The sequence below is a fragment of the Lissotriton vulgaris genome, chromosome 10, assembly GCF_964263255.1.
Source record: "Lissotriton vulgaris chromosome 10, aLisVul1.2, whole genome shotgun sequence".
NCBI lineage: Eukaryota > Metazoa > Chordata > Amphibia > Caudata > Salamandridae > Lissotriton > Lissotriton vulgaris.
In genome coordinates, this window is record NC_141698.1 from 341,114,229 (window position 1) to 341,134,691 (window position 20,463).

Below are 20,463 nucleotides of genomic sequence, written 5' to 3' on the forward strand. Positions count from 1 at the left end.
GGCGTTATATAAGGACCCTATAGCCAGAATTAGAGTTAATAGAGGGTATTCGGCAGAGGTCAAAACTGGAAGGGGGACGAGACAGGGGTGCCCCTCATCCCCACTGTTGTTTGCCCTTTATTTAGAACCATTGCTCCATAGACTAGAAGGTAATCCTTTGATCCCGCCAGTTAGGGTGAATGGACGCGTGGTTAAATCATTGGCCTACGCAGATGATGTGGCAATTCTTACTCCCGACCCTCATATGTCAATTAGTGAAGTTGAACGCGAAGCTGAGATATTTGGGCAAATTTCTGGTTATAGTCTTAATAAAGCAAAGATCCAGATAGTAGAGAACGCATATTCTCACTGTAATGATTCACGTGTGGTTGCCTCGGCAGTTTATCTAGGGGTGGCTATCTCATCAGATCTGGATAATGTCGTGGGAAATAATATTGCCCCCCTATTATCAAAGGTCAAAAATGATCTGGAAAGGTTTAATAATCTGCATTTGTCCCTGGTAGGAACTACAAATGTTATCAAAATGCTAATTCTCCCCAAGTTCCTTTATTTTTTCAGAGCTATCCCCCTCTTTTTCGAAAATAAGTGGTTCAACTCACTTGAGATTATTTTGAATAAATTTATATGGGCACAGGGTAAGACCAGAAGGGCCTATAGATTCATGGCTCTACCGAGAGAGAAAGGGGGTTGGGGAGTGCCTGATTTTAGGATGTATTACTTTGCTGCTGCCCTGCAATATATGCAGGGGCTAATTGGGGGGGGGGGGGGGGGGTGGTAAGACGCAAAAAGTTACAAGTATGTATACAGAAATTTATGTGGCTGTTCTGGGTGAGGAAGCAGAAAATTGCTTCTTAAATTGTACGGAGTATGGGTATTACAAAAGGACCAGATTTAAAACACTCAATGCTGCAGTAAAAATTTGGAATGCTTTTTTGAAAAAGTCAGGCCTTGGTAGATTTAACAGATATACTAGATTATATAAGAATAGGACATTCCCGGCGGCAATTTTTGCGGATAGTACAATGGCAAGCTGGGCTGAAAGAGGAATTGTACAGATTGGGGACCTGAGAGGGACGGAAGAGATGTCACAGTTAACAGATCTTATGATGAAATATAATATCGACAGGAGGACTTTTTTTAAATACCTCCAGGTTAGGAGTTTCTTGGGTAACAAACAAGGAGGACCTGCAGGCTATCAGAGTAATGAAATTCTGGAGAAAATACAAGTTTGTGCAGATTGCACAATCAGGAGTCTGTATGCATGTTTGGTGAAAGGGAAAGTTGATGATATGGAAAAATTTTGTAACAAATGGGTAACCAAACTGATTATTCCAAAAGAAATATTTCAAGAGTCACTTGATCTTGCGCGTACGGTATTGTGTTCGGCACCTCTACAATCACAGCATTATAAAACGTTGTATTTCCTATACTTTACCCCAGAGAGAATAGCTAAATGGGGAGGTACTACTGGTATCACTTGTCCGAGGTGTAACCTCCTCGAGGCAGATATAATTCATGTCTTCGCCACCTGCCCACAATTGTATTCTTTGATTGGAAATATAGAACGTTTTTTAAATAGATCACTGAATTTACAAATAACCATCACCCCATCTTTATTATTGTTGGGGATAGATAATAACGGGGGTATTGCGCAGAAAGGATTTATCTTTGTGGCTGCGGCAGTCTATAGACTGACTTTAGCTAGAGCATGGCTCGATAAAAATCCACCTATCATGCAAACTTGGTTGGCTAACTTATTAGCGGCTTATAATTTGGAAAAACCTATTTATGCCCGGAAAGGGATAAGAGGCAAAATGAGAGGATTAAGAATCTGGGAACCTATAACTAGATGGAAAGAGAATATCGGTTCTCAGTAAGATTAAGGGTTGTTTTTTTTTCTCTTGTATTTTTTTTTTTCTCTATTTTCCTTCTCACCTTGTAATGAAGAGTTAAATGATGTACCGTACATATACCAGATTGAGTTATTTTTGTTGATTCTTTTGTTTTTCTTTGCAGGTGATTAATATGAAATGTATAAGTGTACAATGTTTAATGTGTGCAAAATTTGGAAACAATAAAATATATTTAAAAAAAAAAAAAAAGGAATTGCGAGGTTGCTGCATTTCTGTCCTCCCTTCCTTCCCACACCTCAACTGTCTCATTCTGCGGATTTTTGTTCTTATAATTAGGCCTAGGTGCACGAGGCAACTGACTCTGTTTTACCTGTTGCTGGGTCTTTCGGGGCCCCTCTTTCTGCACCTGTGGATTTAAATCATTATTTGGGACATTACCAGTCTGTAAATTTGGATATTCGTCTCTCCAGTGCCCTATCTGACCGCACCCGTGGCAGGGAAACTTCTTCATAGCCTCTCCGCGACTCATTTTAACTCGGGGTTTCCCTCCTCCCCCAGTACCTGTATTCGGGGTGTTATTATTTATTTTACTTAACTGTTTTTCTTGCTGTTCCACCAATTTCACTTGAGCCCACATAACCTTTTCCTTAAGGGCCTTCCGTTTGTTTTCCATCTCGTCCTCACAGTATTTGGCATACTTCAGGACCTCATCTACAGGTTTACCCTGCCAACAGATCTTGTTATCTCTGATCCACTGGGAGATCTCAGGTCTCAATCCCAACACGAATCGATAAATGAAATGGGTCATATCCTTCATTTCAATATTATCGATCCCACTGTAGGTTTTGAATACCTGTAGCAGTCGCTCATAATAGGAGTGGACCGTTTCATCACGATTCTGGATAGTTCTATCTATGCGGGTCCAATCAGTTTCCTTTGCTGGCACTTTCCCTTTCAAATATTGTATTACCTTGTCATACTGTCTCATTACATTCGGAGAGGGAGCTCCTGTTCTTGAGTCTCGTTCATACTCCTCACTGGGCCAATCAACTGCAATTTTACATTCTGTCCATAAATCTACAGGAACTACAATGTTGAAGAACCCATCTAGGTCCTTCAGGAGGCACTTTGACAAATCTCTCGACCTGCCTACACCACTCCACCGGTTTCTCTCGTAGTTTTGGGAAGTCATTTGTAAAGGACACAATCTCCTGTCGGGCCCATGGTACATGTACATATTTTCCCCCTGGCACTTCTCTCATGGGATACAGGGTTTCTGGCTTATCGACTTCCTTTAGAACGTATTCAGAAGTCTTCGGTCTAGCTTTACTGTCTTCTTTTTTCTTTGCCCATCTAGCTTTCCACTTTTCTAGGTCTCCCCATTTCTGCAACAGGTTTAACAATTCCCTTATCTGCACCTTTTTCCCAGACACATTCATGTTTTCTAGGTCTTTGTCAGAAAATTCTGCTCTATAAGGTTTTAGTAATACCTTGGATTTGCTAACATCTATTCCCATATTAGCTGCAGTGTCCATTAGTTTCTCATGGAACACTCTGGTGTTTCGGGTAAGACTTTTGCATAGGAACAACAACTCTTCCTCGCTAAGAGTGTTCAGTCTGTCTAATCCCACGTTTCCAGCCATTAGTTCTTCCATCTCTATTCTTAGCTTGTAAATGTCTAATGGTTTTGACTGGGGAGTTGTTTTTTCTAATTCTCTGGTCCATCTATCTATTTCCTCCGGAGTCACTACTGTAGCACTTCGAGTACCTGAAGCTGAGTCTATCAGGACTTCCCTTGCACTAGTCTGTGTTCTCGTGCGAGGTACACTACTCTCTGGTTCCCTTATGGGCAGATCCAACAGGGAGACCACAGATTCGCATTCACTTGCCTGATCATCAACTATGAGAGGCTCTTTTCTAGGTGGTGCTACAGTTGGTGTAATAACTGGCGTTTTTGGACTAGCCTGTCTATCCCCATAAAGAGAAACAACGGGATCAATAGTTACTGGAATTGTCAAGGCTTCGGGACTGGGATTACCCAATACTAGCGCGTCTCTCGACAGATGCAACAACCAATCAACCCTGTGATTGCAAATAATTTCGACCAATGGGTGCGCGGCCTTTTTCTCAAGACGCGGTCTCACGCTTCGGCACTCACACCTCCTTTACAATACCAGCTTCGTTACACGCCCGCTGCTTCAACCAATACCAGCGCGGCACGGAGTGACGTCAGCGCAGCTTCGCGACCGACTCCCTCCTTCAAAAGGTAACGGAAACTTTGAATTTTTCTTAAAGTGCAAGTGCTCAATTTAGTTAACAATGTATAACATTCGCCACTGTGCTCGAGTGTCTAAAGAAAGAAAGTTTCACTGCAAGTAAACCTCTTCTGTCTACTTTTCATACACTACGGATAGACCCTTCTGCCTACCCGTTCACACAAGCATTAGAGAACCTGTTACTTCTTCGACTCATCCACTCTTTCCGGGATATATACTAAGTCTAAAGTTTCACTCCTTTGCTATCATTCAAGCTCCGATGAACCTACTACTCCTTCCTCGTGTGACCCTTACTAGGTAATATCACAACTAAAGTTTCGTTAGCGGACTCGTTGCTATAATTTATTAAATTATTCACTCAGAGAATCCTAATTAGCGCTTCCGGTTCTACCTAACCATGCACTAATCTTCCTCTCAGCCAGTGACCTCACAGCCAAGTGGATTCTGCTCACCACCAGCTATACTATTCCCCGGGGATCCCAGACAACATAGAACAATCACTAACAATTTGTTAATCACATGCAATAATATAGCAGCATTTCACAGAATAATACTTTTATAACATTTCAAAACCAATAGCATTTAGATCGATCGAAAACTGAAAGAAAAGATTTTTTATTTTTAGCAGCACATTTTATTTTCACGGTTTCATCAGCAAATATCTTATCTACCTATCTTAACTAGCCCTAACCATCACTCTGCTACCAGAAAATTACTGATAGAGCACGCAGGTCACCTGATCCCTATTTTACCAAATATATACGCTATTGGGCCCATCAATAATTTTCCATGAATCAGATAACCTTCACAGCGCTATCAGTAATTCGGGTTCTTACTTTCTATATATTTCATGTGTACCTGACTTACCAATCCTTGAGAAACAGGTACCTATAATCACGACAGATCAGGAGCTAGCAGGGGTAGAAAGATAATACTGAACAAAAAACACCATATACATTGAATGTTGTTTATACCTTGTAATAACCACAAACACAGGAAGTTTTAAAAGTTTTATCTAAATGAGAAAAGGTTTTCATATGCCATGAGAATGAAATTTACACAAATGAGAACGTCTATAACCAAGATCAAAAACACAATATAACTATGAATCAGAGTGAGAATCATTAATATTTAGAAGGATACTATTGAGAGAAACATGCTATTTCATCACTAAAGGATAGGTAAGAACAAGGGAACATACTACTAATTGCTAATTGGAATAAACTGAAAGGTTCTGTGCTTCAGAATAAGTGCAACTTCTATAGGAAGGGTAACAGTGGAACATACTAAATATGCATACAATTCAGCATTTGAGTAAGGGTAGGGGAGAGATAAGGAACATGCTAGAAAGAATACTTTCGTCAGAGTTTTAAAAGTCAGAGATAAATCACAGGCAAGATTGCTTTATTTGGAAAAATAGGAGAGAAAGATTTAGAAGGACGAACACCCACATATATTTTATATTTACCTAGGACAGAATGAGGACTAACCCTGGCCACGGGTCAGTTAGGAAAGGCGGGAAAGGACCCTCAAGGACTTGGAATGCCAGTAGGCGAGCAGGTACAGCTCATGGACAGTCAGGACAGGATAACCCCAGGATTTGATCAGGACCGGACTCATCAAAGGGTACGACCAACACCTGCAGCTTCGGATGCAACGCCTGCGCTACGCCCTCTCTGCAAGGAAACTGCCAATAACCCCAATTGGGTTCTCGAATCTCCCAGCAAAGTGCTTCGCCAGCACTTAAAAGTTCCTCCACCCCAGAGTTTCCAGTTTGTGGAAATTACGGACAGAGTGCTCCGCAGCTCTCTGTATCAATCACCTATAGAATTCGTAGGGTCAGTGACAGGTCGGCTATTCGGACAAGTCGGACGATTTCTTTAGCTAAAACTAGACTAGTTATACTGTTTTCGGGTCAGTGGACCACCCACAAATGTTGCAAATGAAAGGATCCCCAACTTTGGATTGGACAAGAGAGGTGGTTAGGTCATTGTCACCACCTAGAATTTGGTGTTCTCATAATTAATATGTAATAATTTGAACCCACCCCTTACATTCCAGTTCCCATGGCATAAGAGTGCCGAAACAATAGGGCACACAAACATTATCATAAAATGTAACATTTCAGGTACAAGTCGAAGTCTTTTCCTGGAGCAGAGGTCGCTTTCCCAGGAGCATCTGAGCTTCGGCAGCCAGCTGGCTTAGTCCCACTCATGTGCAATTCGTTTTCTCCCTCATCACGTGGTTAGGGTGACATGGGCTTCAAAGATGGAGTGGCACACAGCTCACAGGCCCCCAAAGTGTGTTACATGAAAAGTAAGCGAAAACAATTTAGAAACACAGAAAAAATGAATACACTGTATACCATGATTAGCTGCACTACACCCCTTACTTTATAATATCTATGGCATTAGGAGTTAAGCAGAAATAAACAGCTGAGCCAGAGCAGCGGTGGCAAGCAGAGAGCATCTTAAAAAACAAAGCGGCCATATTAGCAATACTGCGCATGAGCGAAAAATCCCTCCAGAACTACGAGTGCGTCACATCACATGGGTATGACCGACGCATGCGCAGACGGAAATCCCGCATAGCAGCGACCATGTCTGTTGCAAGCGTAGTTAGGATTAATAAACACATAGGCAAGCATCTCTGGGACACCCACATGTAGTGTAAAAGTGCAAAATTAATAATGGAAACAGGTTGATTACTATATTAAAGTTTATGCGAGGGGTTTGAATCCAAGCAAGTCGCGTAACGTGCGAATCCTTGCTCCATCAACATGTTTTTGTCTCAAGTGTTTTGTGCATGAGAATATACATTCTATACCATTTTGCTCACGAGGGACTTGATAGTGTAGAGCTTGTGTACCATGTTTATTTATTTATTTTGGAGTTTTATATAGCGCTAGCCTGACCCGAGGGTATCGGAGCGCTTCACAACAGTTTTTGAGCAAGATCCATACAATAAGTAGTATTCTAACATATAAGTTTGGTAGTCCAAGTGTGCTGAGCAGCATTAGGGTAGTACGTGAGTCCTGGGGTAACCTCTTAGAGTGCATGTTGTCTTGGGGTTGATACAATAAAGCAGGGTTCAACCAAATAGGTTCAGAAATCCAAGTGTGCTGAGCAGCATTGAGGTCATTTGTGAGTCCTGAGATGACCTTATAGAGAGCACATTGTCTTGGGGTTAAACCAATTAAGAGGGAGGAGCAATTGGAATAGCAGGGAGGAGGAAAGTCTTAGAGCAACAACGGCAGGAAGAGATGAGAAGCATTATGGCAGTACGTGAGTCCATGTGCAACTTCTGTCGTTTTTGTGCGACTTAGAAGTAGTTCTCAATCAAAACATTATGCGAAATTCCATGACTTCCATAAGAGCTGAGAAATGTTCTAGCAGATCACTAAAATATCAGAAGGGAGAAGTAATATCGAACATAGATGGAAACAAAGGGGATACTCAGATAAGGTAACTGACAAAGCAGGCAGAAAAACAGTACACATTGTTTAATCCAGAAAAGTATGCAATAAATCTGGTGTGAGATTCATTACTAAATATATGGCAAGAAGCAACCAAGTATACTCTATTACAAAGACACTGAGTTCAAGTGACATGATACAATATGGAATACTGGGAGTACAAAAAGTTTTTGTAATGTGATCTGTGCAGGTGTCATGCCGATACAAAAGGGAAACAGGTAACCTTTACGTATGTAAAATGAAAAGTCATCAGATTCGCGATTACATTAATTGCAAAATAAATTACTGTGTCTAAGCTATTATCTGCCTCTTAAAAAATGTAGGTTCAGCTATCAGACCTCTCAAAGAGAAATGGTTGAGCTCCTAAAGCCCTAAATAACAACTAGAAAAGCTTCAAGTTTTGATACATTTGGGCAAATATCTTATCATAATGCTATGAAAGTATCAAATTTGCTGATAGTATGCGCATCTGACCACAAACGTGAAGTGAAAATAGAAAATTTAAGCTAAAAAGGGACACTTTTGGATAAATAAGCTGAAGGCAGCAGAACTAGGACTTCACATAGATTCAGAATTTCCAATGTGCTTCATGGCAGTTACAGTAATTGCTAATATAATTTTAATAGAGACCTACAGAACAACGTTAACCATATTAAAGAATCTATAGCTAAAAAGGTGTTCTATCAGATTCATACTAAAAGACACCCAGAACCAGTGGTTGGTACAACGATGGGTGGCTTTTAGATTACCATTAAGTTAGGGATTCATTATCTACTTTTTAACACCAGTCACTTGTCACTTCTGTAACTTGTCTGATTGAAATTTCAAAACTGAACATTATGTAGAGAACTTTAACCCAGATTTGAGAACATGGCATACCCATAACTTGGAACCTAAATCAAAGTGGGTAACAAGAAACACAAGACTCAGATATTAAACCAATGGGTGACTTCTAGTTTTTGACCTAAGTGTGAATAAGTTAGTAGTACAGAGGCAGATTGAGTAAATCTTATAAAAGAAAAATACTCAGAACTATGGGTTTGAATCACAATCGATTATTGTGAGAAATTGGGTTGTAGGTTTAGTTGGGTGTTAACCTTGCTCAAGCAACACCCACAATCCCTGTCAGGGTGAACCACAAAAGTCAATGAATTAACCTGTGCTAAACCCTCTGGTAGCTTGGCACAAAGCAGTGAGTTCTAACTTAGAGACAATGTGTAAAGGATTTATGCAGCCACCAGCAATAAAGTGAAAACACAACACAAGAAAAATCCCACCCCAATTTAGAAATATAGAGGGAATTTGAATAAACTATTTAACATAAAAATGACAAAAATCCAATTGGTGGAACAAGAGTTATGATTTTTTTTAAATTTAAGGTAAAAACTAGCCCGTGAAATATCAAAGTGCCAACTGCGGACTTCTAGTCACGCGAGACCAGATCAAAGTTGAAAAATATTGCCGACCATAATGGAGCGCGGGCCAGATCCAGAGAGTGAATTGGACCCAGTAGCCGCTTACCTTCATACTTGGAAGAAATTTCAACAAAAATGTTCTGAGAAGTTAAAGCTCAACGGGGCAAGGCTGCAGGCGGTGAATAAGGACGAGCTGCTGGCTGAAGTCGCTGTTAAGATTTCTAGCTTCAGACTTGGGGCCTGATCAGGATGCTGGTTGGACTCTCATCTGACTGGCACTGTGGTGGAAGCCGGAGTTCCCGCCTAGGAGTGGGTGGTCCCACCACCCGCATTATGATGCGACCACCTTCACAGCGGTCGCAATGTGTATATTTTGTATTGCAACATGTGCTGCGAGTTGCAGCACAAGCCGCAATACAAAAAAACACATTTAAAACATCCCAGCACTATGTGGCCGGCACCGAATGTGGCATGCACCAGGCGGTGCCCGCCACATGGTGGAGGGAGGTTTAGGAGGCACCAAAGGTGCCCCCAGGGCCCATAGCGGAGGGCCTTGGGGGAGGGGGGCCTCTAGGAGCTCCCAAAGTCACTTCCTGCCTGCCTTTTCATGGCTAGCTAACCGCCATGATAAGGGCAGGCAAAATAGGGACATTGTTATCCCTAATGTGGTGCCTGGGCAGACACTGCCCCTATTGAAGGTATTACTGTCCCTCCAATAGTATGATGGGCTCTTCGAGCCTGTCGGAACCACGGCGGGCTGTCCTTCCACCAGATACCTCTGCCCGCCACATCAAAATATGGTGGACGGACCTGCAGGGACCGATGGCAGTGGGACCGTAACCAACGGCTTGATGGTGGCAGTCCCACTGCTATCAAAATCAGGCCCTCAGTCTCTTTTTTTTTTAAAGTTGAAAATCACCAGCGGGACGAGGCTGGAGGCCGGCTACCACTTTGCCGGGTGACCGCTGAACAGGGTTTGCTGCTGTGGAGAAGAATGTAGCGGGAGCTGCCGCAAAGTCAGGCAGATCAGCTATTCTCCTTGGGCAGATGAATGAGCAGGCTGGTCCTGGTCTACTCTCGGTTCTCAAGATATTTTTAACCAAACATTTTTTACATCCCAAGTTTTGGATTTTGGCTATCTAGGCAACTTAAGCACCACCACCAAGAGTCCAGGACTGGAGGGTCACCAATTGGGGGGGGGTTAGGATTCACTCAGACTGATTGCAGGTACAGGTTCAGGATGCTAAGAGCTTTTACTTTTCCTGAGGCTCTGATCAGAAGGCCAGCCAACTAGCACTTGGAGTCACTCTAGTAGTCCTGGGTTCAGCAGTAGAATAAGGGTCAAGCCGGAGGGCGGGCCTCTGACGGTTAAAGGCAGACCTAAGACAGCAAAGCAGTCCTTCCTGGTGCTTCAAAGCAGTCTTCTGTTGTACACAGCAGGCCACAGCAGCAGGCAGTCCTCTGAGTGTCTTATCACAGGTCCAGAAAGTGAGCTGAAGAGTGGATGTGAGGGTACTATTTTCATACCTGGTGCATCCTTTGGAGATGTTTCTTGAGAATTCCCTTTGATGTGCTTAAAGTTTCCTGACTCTTCATGCGCTGGCTCCAAGCTGACTGCGTGAACAACAGTGGCGGTTTTACCGTGGGGGCGTTTGGGCGCCGCCCCCCCTGTTTTCTCGCCGTGCGAGAAGAAGGCAGAAACAAATGGTAGTTATTTATTTATAACTACCATTTGTTTCTGCCTGCCCTTTTCGCACGGCGAGAAATCAGTCAGTAAACTTCCTCGAGCTCGAGCCTCAGGACAGGGGGGAGTGGCTTGGGGGAGTGGCTTGCCCACTGTTGTGAATACGGACTGTTTGGACAGCCTGAGAGGCTGTCCAAACAGACAGTATTAGCAACAGTGGGCAAGCCGCTCCCCCAAGCCTCCTCCCACTCTCCGTTCTGCAGCATGCAGACCAAGAGGAATGACGTGTTTAGGGCAGCCGGCCGAACCAATCAGCGCCGGCTGCCATGGAGAGGAGGGAGGCTGCCTGCAGCCTTCAGTGACGACGAGGCATTCAAAAAAATCCAGGATGGCGCGCAGGAGTCTGCAGTCTCGGCCCTCGGGACAGGACTCGAGTCGAGAGCCAGAGCGGGAAGCCAAGCCAAGGTAAGTTTTTTTTTACATTTATTTTATTATTTTATTATTTAAGGCTGTCTGTTATTATTGTCCAGCCACCGCCAATTTTACGCCCCGCCTATTTCAAATGTCACCAGCCGCGACTGGTGAACAATGCAGTAGTGACTAGTCCTTTGACCTCGCACAGTCTATCAACTGCAAGTGTGGATGTGCCCAGCTTCACACCCCATCCTGCCAGTTGATGACCCTTCCAGGCACAGCTAATCCATTTCTGCACTTGCTGTATGAAAGTTTTAAACATCAATTGAAAAGTACAACTTGCATTTAAATATGCATGTTTTGATCTTAAAACATGACAGGAACAATTTTCCAAAATTGACTAGATAATCTGTATAAAACATTTTTGGATGATTTAGGGTTAAAAATTATCACCGTCCCTGATGGTTCTTAATACAAGTATGTTTGAAGTAAACTTGTCTAAACGGGGACGGAATACTTAGGGGCCGATTCCGATCTGGGTCGGAAAGATCTCCGACCAAGCTGGATCCGGAGTGTTTTCCGACCGAGCCGGAGTCCTGCAGTCCGACCGAGCAAGTACAATGTGGCCGTATGCTGCTGGACTCTGTTCTTTCGGACTCCCATAGAAGTCAATGGGAGCCGGTCGTATGACGCGTACATGGGCTCCCATTGACTGAATGGGTACGTCTCGCGCAACGGCGCCCCCTACAGTGGGTACGCATCGGTGCAATATGCACATACTTGCCAGTGTTGGGGAGACCCTTGGGTCTCCCACTGTGTCTGAGTCGTAGGGCTGCTGGTGACAGGGGGTCCGACACGGACCCCAAAGGCAACTTCTCGCACCGGCTGTCCGAAGCGTGCATCATACTGGCTCAGTCGTAAATCGCATCCATTGCGCGCCACGGTTTGCTTACAGCCGAGACATACGGAGCGGATCGGACCCGGAAACGACTCGGTCAGTGATTTTCATGTAGCTCGCATCATACTGGCTCGGTCGTACAGCTGTACGAGTCAGGCGGAAAATACGCCTACAGCTCGTAGTTTTTCCGGCCGGATCGCATTCAGTGCCTTTCCGACCCAGATCGGAATCGGCCCCCTAGTAGTAAAAAATATGGGCAGTGGGAAATCTATTTTAATGATTTCTTTTTTGATTTTCATATAGAACACTTAGTTGGATTGTTAGGTCAGTAATACCGATAGATGTGTTTTTTTTATTTTAGTGGGCTTCAGATACATTATCAAATTCTCAAATATATTGTATAATGCTTTGATTAATGATCGTGAAACATGTTGACAATTAATAGTTGTGGAAGAGGCTTATTCTCTAATTAAATAAATAATTAAAATAAATAATCAAGTGTTGTGAACTAAACAAATGAGTTTTTTATAGGTGCTTTAAGCAACTACAGTAACTTTATCTAAATACAGTTGATTAACAGATTAACAATGGAAATTACTTTGTGAAGTGCTCTTAATCTAAGGTATTTCAATTGATTACAGTACAATGTGGGGCAACAAGTTAGTACCTTAGGGTGGCACGTCGCTGGTCAGGTTTCACAGTTGCAATAAATCATAATGTATACCTATAGTTTACCTTTTTGTTGTGCAATGTTAAAGGGATCTGTGTCTGTAGAGCGGTTATATATAGAGTGTTGTATTGACTTTGAGATGTTTGGCGAATTATCAATTCATGCTCAAGGTGCAGCACCATATTGCCATCCAAACATCAATCTCTAGTTTATTTCTGGTGTGTGTTCAACACCTAAGGAGAGCTGATAACCCTTTTTTCCTCTGCACAGGGCGACCTCACATCTCATTGAGAGGAACAACTGTGCTCGTAGATGGATATCTTAACCACGCTTCTTTGCTTTCTGTTTCCAACTATCTGACTGTCTTTAACTGTCATTGAATAGACCAGCTCTTTTTTGTTCCATTGTTTGTCTTTGCATAATGTGGCATCAGGGGCCGTATTACATAGTGTGCCCCAGGGGCGCAACAGGGGTTTACACCTGCTTTGCGTGCCCCAGGGGCACTTTTGGTATTACAGCTTGTGCAGCCCCTTCTGTAATACCAATAACTCTCTATCTATCTTCAAGGGGGGGGGGCTCCCTCATTTGCATGGGGTGTGTCCCATGTAAATGAGAGAATCCCTTTGCCTCTTCACCCGTGTCGTATTACCGATGTGGGCGCAGAGACAAAGAATACCCTCAGGAGGCACGCCTCCTGGGAGCAATTCTCTGAAGAGGGTAAAGGGGGTCCTATGGACCCCCAGACATCCCCTTGCAGGCAGGTGCAGTCACTGACTGCACGCGCCTGCAAGGGGATCTCAATTCCCCTTTAAAAGTGCAGTTAGGTAGCCACCTGCACAGTGATACAGGGAGCAGCTTTAAAGCAGCTGCTCCGTATTTCATGTCAATGCTCTGCCCCTGCAGCAGTGCATTCCCCATAATGCGGCGCACTTTGCACCGGGCGCACCCTTTTAAAGGTGCGCCTGGTGCAATGAAGGAAAATGCGCCGCATGTGTAATGGGCCCCAGGTGTCTTCTCCTGTGTTTGTGGGCAATAGGATGCTACAGCCAACTTTCTCTTCTACGGTCACCTTCATCACATTACAGATAATTCTTTGTCAGTTTATTGGTCTTTTTAAGTTGTGTTCTTCCAGTCGTCATTAGTCCTTTCTCTCTCTTTCTGTTCTGCAGGGGTTGACTTTGCAGAATGTGGACAGGATGCTCTATACAAGAACTTCCCACTCCTGCATTCATAGTGGACTTGGAGGTCGTCAAGAGGAATGCCAAGCAGATGATTGAAAGGTTCCAGGGCCTTGGGGTGCAGCTCAGGCCACACATGAAAACTCACAAGACCCTGTAAGTTGGAGGAAAAGAAACTTCTTTTTGTGCAATGTGGAGAAGGTGGCAGTGGCAGAAATATTGTCCTTGCAAATGAGTAATATGATAATTTGGGTTGCTCAACCAACAATTCCGCCTATATGATGCAAAATTGTCTGGAGCACACTACTTGCACAAATCAAAAATAATATACCTATGTTTCAAAAAAGGAGAAAAATAGTTTTCATATAAGTACACAAATGGCACTTTTATTATTTATTTACGCATGAGGAACATTGCATTTATATGTAGTGAGCCCAGATGCAACAAATATAATTATTATGACAACAGGCGAATATGATTGATTCACAAACAAAAAATGGCACAAAAATGAATGAATGTCATGGGATTTTACAGCACAATGGGATAGTGTTCCGTGCATGCAATAGATAGCATTAATGTAGCCTGGATTTTACAGCACCGCAGGATGGTATTCCTGATATGCAATAAACATTGTTAATACAGCCAACATGTTTCGTCCGGAAGATCTCTTCAGTGCTGTGTTGACACAATATAAGTATATAACTTGATGTTAAAATGCTGGATAGTTGACAACTAACATTCTAACACTGGGAAAGTGCAAGGAAAGGTGAGGGTATTAAGATTTACTGTTCCAATTCCTGCTCACATACCTTTGGGAAAGTGCAAAAAATGTGAACCTCTAATTTACTAATCTAATACCAATCCCACATACATTGAGGAAAGGGCAAATGTTGATGACTGTAGTTGTTACAATTTACTGTTCTAACTCCAGTTGCACAAACATTGAGAAAAGTGCAAAAATGAAAAGGCTTAAATAAACTATCCTAACTGCAATCCTACATACTTCGGGAAAGTGCTACATTTGCAGGAGGTGTGGTAAAATGTATTATTCTAACATTGGGGAAAGTGGAAATATTAGAGGTGGATAACATTTACAATTCAAGCTCCTGTCCCACAGACAATAAAGAAAGTGCAAAAATTGAGGACATTGGTGAGATTTAATGTGCTATTCTAACACTATTCCCACATATGGAAAGGTGCAGTAACTGGGGGTGGCTTATAATTTGCTGCTCTAAATCCTATCGCTCAGAAATTGCGAAAATATTTTTAAAATTTGCGGATTAGAGAGGCCTTTAAGACTTTATTCTAATGGCAATCCCACCAAGTGGCTAATGTGCAAAAAAAGTGTGTGTTGGGGCGTGCAAATGTATTATCCTATTTGATAGAAATCTGGGGTTCAGATATGCTATTCTAGTAAAATCAGAACCCAATTACACTTCCATTTTCTAACACTAAAACCTAAAAGCCTATTTTTTCACAAATAAATTCATAAAATAAACATATAAATGTTAAGTCATTTTAGAATAATTTGAAAACAAACCTAAAAAAAATTAAATTCCAAAAGTAACAAAGCTGTGGTTTCTAAGTTTAACACAGCACAGAGCTGCATTGTTAATCCATAAATTTCCCAGTTAAAATCAGAACGTCACTTCTTGCACTCAGATGAAGATTCTACTTTCTGCTTTTCAAAACTGAGCAGGTGAATGTGTAAACAGTTTGAGAAAGGCAGTGCCGGGATTGGGCCATTAAGGACATGAATATGACCTGGACCTAGAAAAGCCTTTCACCAGGACGCACGCGCAGTAGAAAAGGAGCATTCCCTTGCATCCTAAAATCAAAAGAGTTCAAACACGAGCATGGGTTCTGCTGTGGGTAGGTTTTTATGGAGTTTGTTTGCTACTGTGCATCTCATTTAATACATGCGTGTATTGTTCATATTGTTATTATAGCAGCATCTAAAATGGCACTGCTAATGTGGCGTATATAGAATAGTGGAGGAGAGTATGGGACAGAATAAGAGGGTGGCAAGGATGATACTTTGCTAGTTAAAACACTTTATAACAAATCTTTTAACTAAAGACGACCGTCCTGTGCTCACCTGAACCATGTGTCTTTTCAGATAACCGGACGAGGACTGATGCAAGGTCTCAGGGAATCTATGAGACCAACTTTTAAACACAGACAAACATTTGTTTGCATTCCCATTTGATGCCTATAGCTTGTCTCCCAGTGGGACAAAGGGCAGTGCATAAAAAGCACCATGTTTTTCTAAGAAGTTTCCAAAACATGATCCAGGAAAATAATAAACCCTAAAATACCCTGCACATAATGTAAGAAGATGAAGACCAGGAACTGTATTACTCATAGTGCCCCTTGGGTGCAACAGCAGGTGAGACCTCTTTTTGTACCCTAGGGCACTATGGTATTACAGTAGAGCCGCTGGCTCTAGTTATGTTATGTTAATAACATTTCTATAGCGCACAGCTGCCCCAGCCAAGGGGCGTCCCGGCGCTTCAGACAAAGTACCCAAAACATAACACAGCCGAGCGAACACAGCGACACAGAAAACAAGAACTAGGATGGAAGAGGAAACAAGTGCGTCTTAATCGCCCTCCTGAACTTCAGCAGCTCATCAAGATCTCGGATGTGAGGCGGAAGGGAGTTCCACAGTTTTGCGGCCAGAACTCAAAAAGATCGTCCTCCCGCCCTGCTCAGCCTGAATCGAGGGACCACAGCCAGGTTTTGGCCCGCGGATCTGAGAGAGCCCGAAGGCACATAAGGCACCAGGAGATTCTCGAGAATCTGAGGAGAGGCCAGCTTAAGGATCTTAAAGGCTAGGCACAAGGTCTTAAAATGGATCCTCTGAGCCATAGGCAGCCAGTGCAAAGATCGGATGGTTTTCTCCGCAGAACAGAACCTTGGTAGACCTACCAGTGCTCTGGCTGCGGCACCTGGCTGCCGCACCTTCTGTAATACTGATAGCGCTGGCACACATGTAGCATAAATAAACACAGACCGGCTTTGAAGCTGCCACTCTGTATTTCACTGATTGGGGGAAGCCCGAGTTTACGGTTGCCTTGGGGGCAGCACTTTCATTGTAATAGGGTGCACTGTTCCTGTTTTTGCCTCAGGCACCGACTTGACAGTGCCCCCTATATGTAATTCAAGCCCTATTTTTTAATAAATAGTAGCCTTGAGAAACTAGTATTTCAATGTGGGCTATCCGCAGCAGTGTTACACTGTGAATCGTCCCTGTATGTATCTACCCCCATCTGCTTCCTTCCCTTCGGATCCCGGCCTGTTCCTTGACCCATACAGCAGGTTTCTTTAGTACACTGATGCTGTTACTGCTGCTTTTCATCTGAAATGAGCTCAGTGCTGCTCCATATTATTATTATTGCATTTCTTATATAGCGCCAGAATCGACCCCCGAAGGGGTATCTCCGCGCTTGCCTTGGGAACCCGTCCTGGTTTTTCCCTGTGAGATAGCCCCTACAGGGCATCCCCAAGGTGAAAGCCAGGCATCCCGCCGCGGGGGGGCCGTTGTGGAGATTAAGCAAGCTTAATGCCCAGAGTTGCATAGTGTGAACCCATGATTAGGTCAGGCACCGAAGCGAGAATTATCGAGTCCGTGGACATTTGAGCTCAACACCCTGCCGTGTCGGGAATCGAACCCTGGTCCCGGGTCTGACCTCTGCTTCAGGGTCTGCCTGCTCTAACCAGTGAGCCACACTTCTCCATAGACCTCTCAGATAGCAGAATGGCATTGGGGCATCTGATACCTCGGGTGATAAAATGTTCTACTTTTAGTGTGTGACATTCTCATTCCTTAGTAGCTGACCCACACTGAGTGAGAGTTCACATGACCAAGGCCAGTGCATGGATAGGTTGCCTTGTGGCTACTTTGACTCTTGACCTGCTCTTTTGAGTTACTGCGACAGGGAAGGTGAGGAGAAGAAGAGGGCAGCAGGAACTCAAAGCTTCGTACTCAGTGTAACATACATACCTAAGTCAGCTCTGTCTTGTACCCTCAGCCTCCCACACTGAGATCAGCTCGAGGCGCCATCCTCGCAATGTTTTTCACCTCTCTATTGGTACCGTATTCTCCCTCCATGTGTGCACACCCCACAAGGAAATTATGCCACTATAAAACACATTTGGCTGGGAAAAAACACACTAAATTTTATTAGCTTTGTAAATATGTTTACTCATTGTTGTGTAAAGAGGTCAAACATGGGCCTTATGACGCTTGTCCCTATCTGTGGCAAGCATTTGATTCTTTTTTGGATGAAAGGTGGGAGCACCAAATATTGTTACAGTCGGAAGAATGTTGCTTCTGCCTTTACAAGAATTCATTGAAGCAGCGGGCGGAGGACGCCACAAGCCTTCTTCTTGCCGTGAGGGGAATGACTGTTGTTGCGCACGAGTCCTGTGCTGTCCCAGTATTGCCGTGAGGGGAACGGCTTTCTCTGCTGGTAGCGCTGCTGCCAAGGCAGGGACCACAACCCCCAGGTGCCCCGGAGGCCACGGCGCACGAGTGACGCTATTGCAGCACCCGGAGGCGCTTGAAATACGAGGAGCGCCGAGCGCTCTGTGGGAGCTTTCATTGAAGCAGTGGGCGGACGGTCGGAGGACGCCACAAACCTTCTTCTTGCCATGAGGGGAACGGCTGTTGTTGCGCACGAGTCCTGTGCTGTCCCGGTATTGCTGTGAGGGGAACGGCTCTCTCTGCTGGTAGCGCCGCGGCGAGGGCAGGGACCACAACCCCCAGGTGCCCCGGCGGCCACGGCGCACGAGTGACGCTTCTGCAGCGCCCGGAGGTGCTTGAAATACGAGGAACGCCTCTCGCACCGCGAGTCGCGCGCGGGAGAGCGCGGGCAAAGCCCGGGCCAAGGGCGGGCCCGTCTAAGCCCGTCCGAGACAGTCTGAGATTGGGCTGGGCCACCCCCCTAACGTATAGAAATCAGTAAGACTTCCCATATATGTTTAATTGTCTTTTAGCAACACTTATTGTATTGATTGTATTTGTTGGCACACTTACAGGCCCATTAGCCATGGCAACGATTGCCTTAAAGGGGAACAAAGTAGGTACTGGGGTACCATGAGGATGAATAATTGGCAAAATTGACACCTTTTTCTCTAAAGCTGTTATCGTATTAGAAAAAGAAATTGCCTTAACTGAACAGCGTTTATCCCTTGAACATGTATTCCTCAAAAGATCCTCTCTGGGGAGTATTGCTACTGTCCCCTCACCTGAACATCACCCAATTCAGAGTAATCAAAGTAATTATATAGCCAGCAGTCAACATGACCTTTCAACTATTTTAGATATCAGCGGGATTGACACTAGTGTAGACTCGTATATGGCGTACCCAATAGAAGACCCGGGACGACGCCAAAGCCAATTACTAGTTAAGGAACCAGTAAAAGACAGTAGCCGTATCATACCACCTTAGGTTGCTTCTTTAAAACGTAAGCGTGCCGGAACACTCCAGAACGGCACTTGTAAGAAAAAGATCCAAACTGCCCCTACAAGGAATAGGGATACAGGGGTTACATATAGAAATAAGGTACCTACCCTACCGGAGAACACCGGCTCGAATCTTTCTAGTCCTACTGTTGAGAAACTTGATAGCTTGCTCACAGATCCTAGGAGTACTATGTGTACTTTGGAAAATATAGAGCACCTGATTAAGAGTTTAATTCTCCCATTTGTGGAAAGAACCAGGAAGATAGGTGAACACCTAGTAATCCTAGAGGATATTGTGCGAGCCAATTCTGAGATGCTGAACAAAGTAGGGTGTCAAACACCTGCAAGCACCAGTGTTCCTTTACAACCTACATCCAAACCGAACACCGCCCCTAGAAAGAAGTTGGCACTCGTTAAAAAGAATCCACCAAAGGAAATATGTGGCCAGCCAAAAGTTAATGTACCCAAACTGTCCCGTAAGGTGGAGATTGGCAGTAAAGCAGCCTCAATTTGTACAGGCATAACCAGAGGACCCGATAAATCGGTACCAGAATTAGCTAAAGTAACGACTCCTGTTAATAAAGGACACTTTAAGAGAGTTGATCTTCCCCCTGATTGTCACCCGTTTGTAATTGTGTTAGCTGGTGTACCAGAATTGAAACATAACAGGGCTGAAACTGCCATTGAATTAAAAAACAAAGTCATGCACTGGTTGGGGCAGAAAAGACCCCTCAGACCAGATTTGAGAGGGGAAATTATCACTGCCCGGAGAGTTACATGGTTAGGACATAGAGTGAAGGACATCGACGGAGATTGCATCATTGTTAATTTTAGGGACCCCAGAATAGTGCAGTTTATAAGTGGCTTCCCTAACTATGATAATTTTGGTGGAATCCTTTCCCTGAATCTGAGTTATTTCTATCCAGTGGCCCCTATTGTTCCTGGTAATTTAATGTCATATGAACCTTTTTATGAAGTGAGATCCTTATATAACGGAAATCGCCATAATGTTCCAATGGCACCTATGATACATGGAGGCTATGTGCCAACCCGCCACTATAATCACCACCAATTTACTGTTCCAACTTACAACAGATTTGGGGCCATATGTAGGTGGCCAAATACCGGTC

At 43.8% G+C, this 20,463-nt stretch overlaps 1 protein-coding gene across 1 annotated transcript in view; it reads left to right on the forward strand.

Moving 5' to 3' along the window:
* The window catches only part of LOC147685206 (D-serine dehydratase-like), a 587,829-nt gene that overhangs the window by 88,771 nt on the left and 478,595 nt on the right, over nucleotides 1-20,463 (forward strand). The window contains exon 2 of the mRNA XM_086941117.1: nucleotides 13,855-14,019. Coding sequence (XP_086797243.1) covers nucleotides 13,871-14,019 — 149 coding nt within the window. The 5' untranslated portion in view covers nucleotides 13,855-13,870. The remainder of the gene's footprint in view (nucleotides 1-13,854; nucleotides 14,020-20,463) is intronic.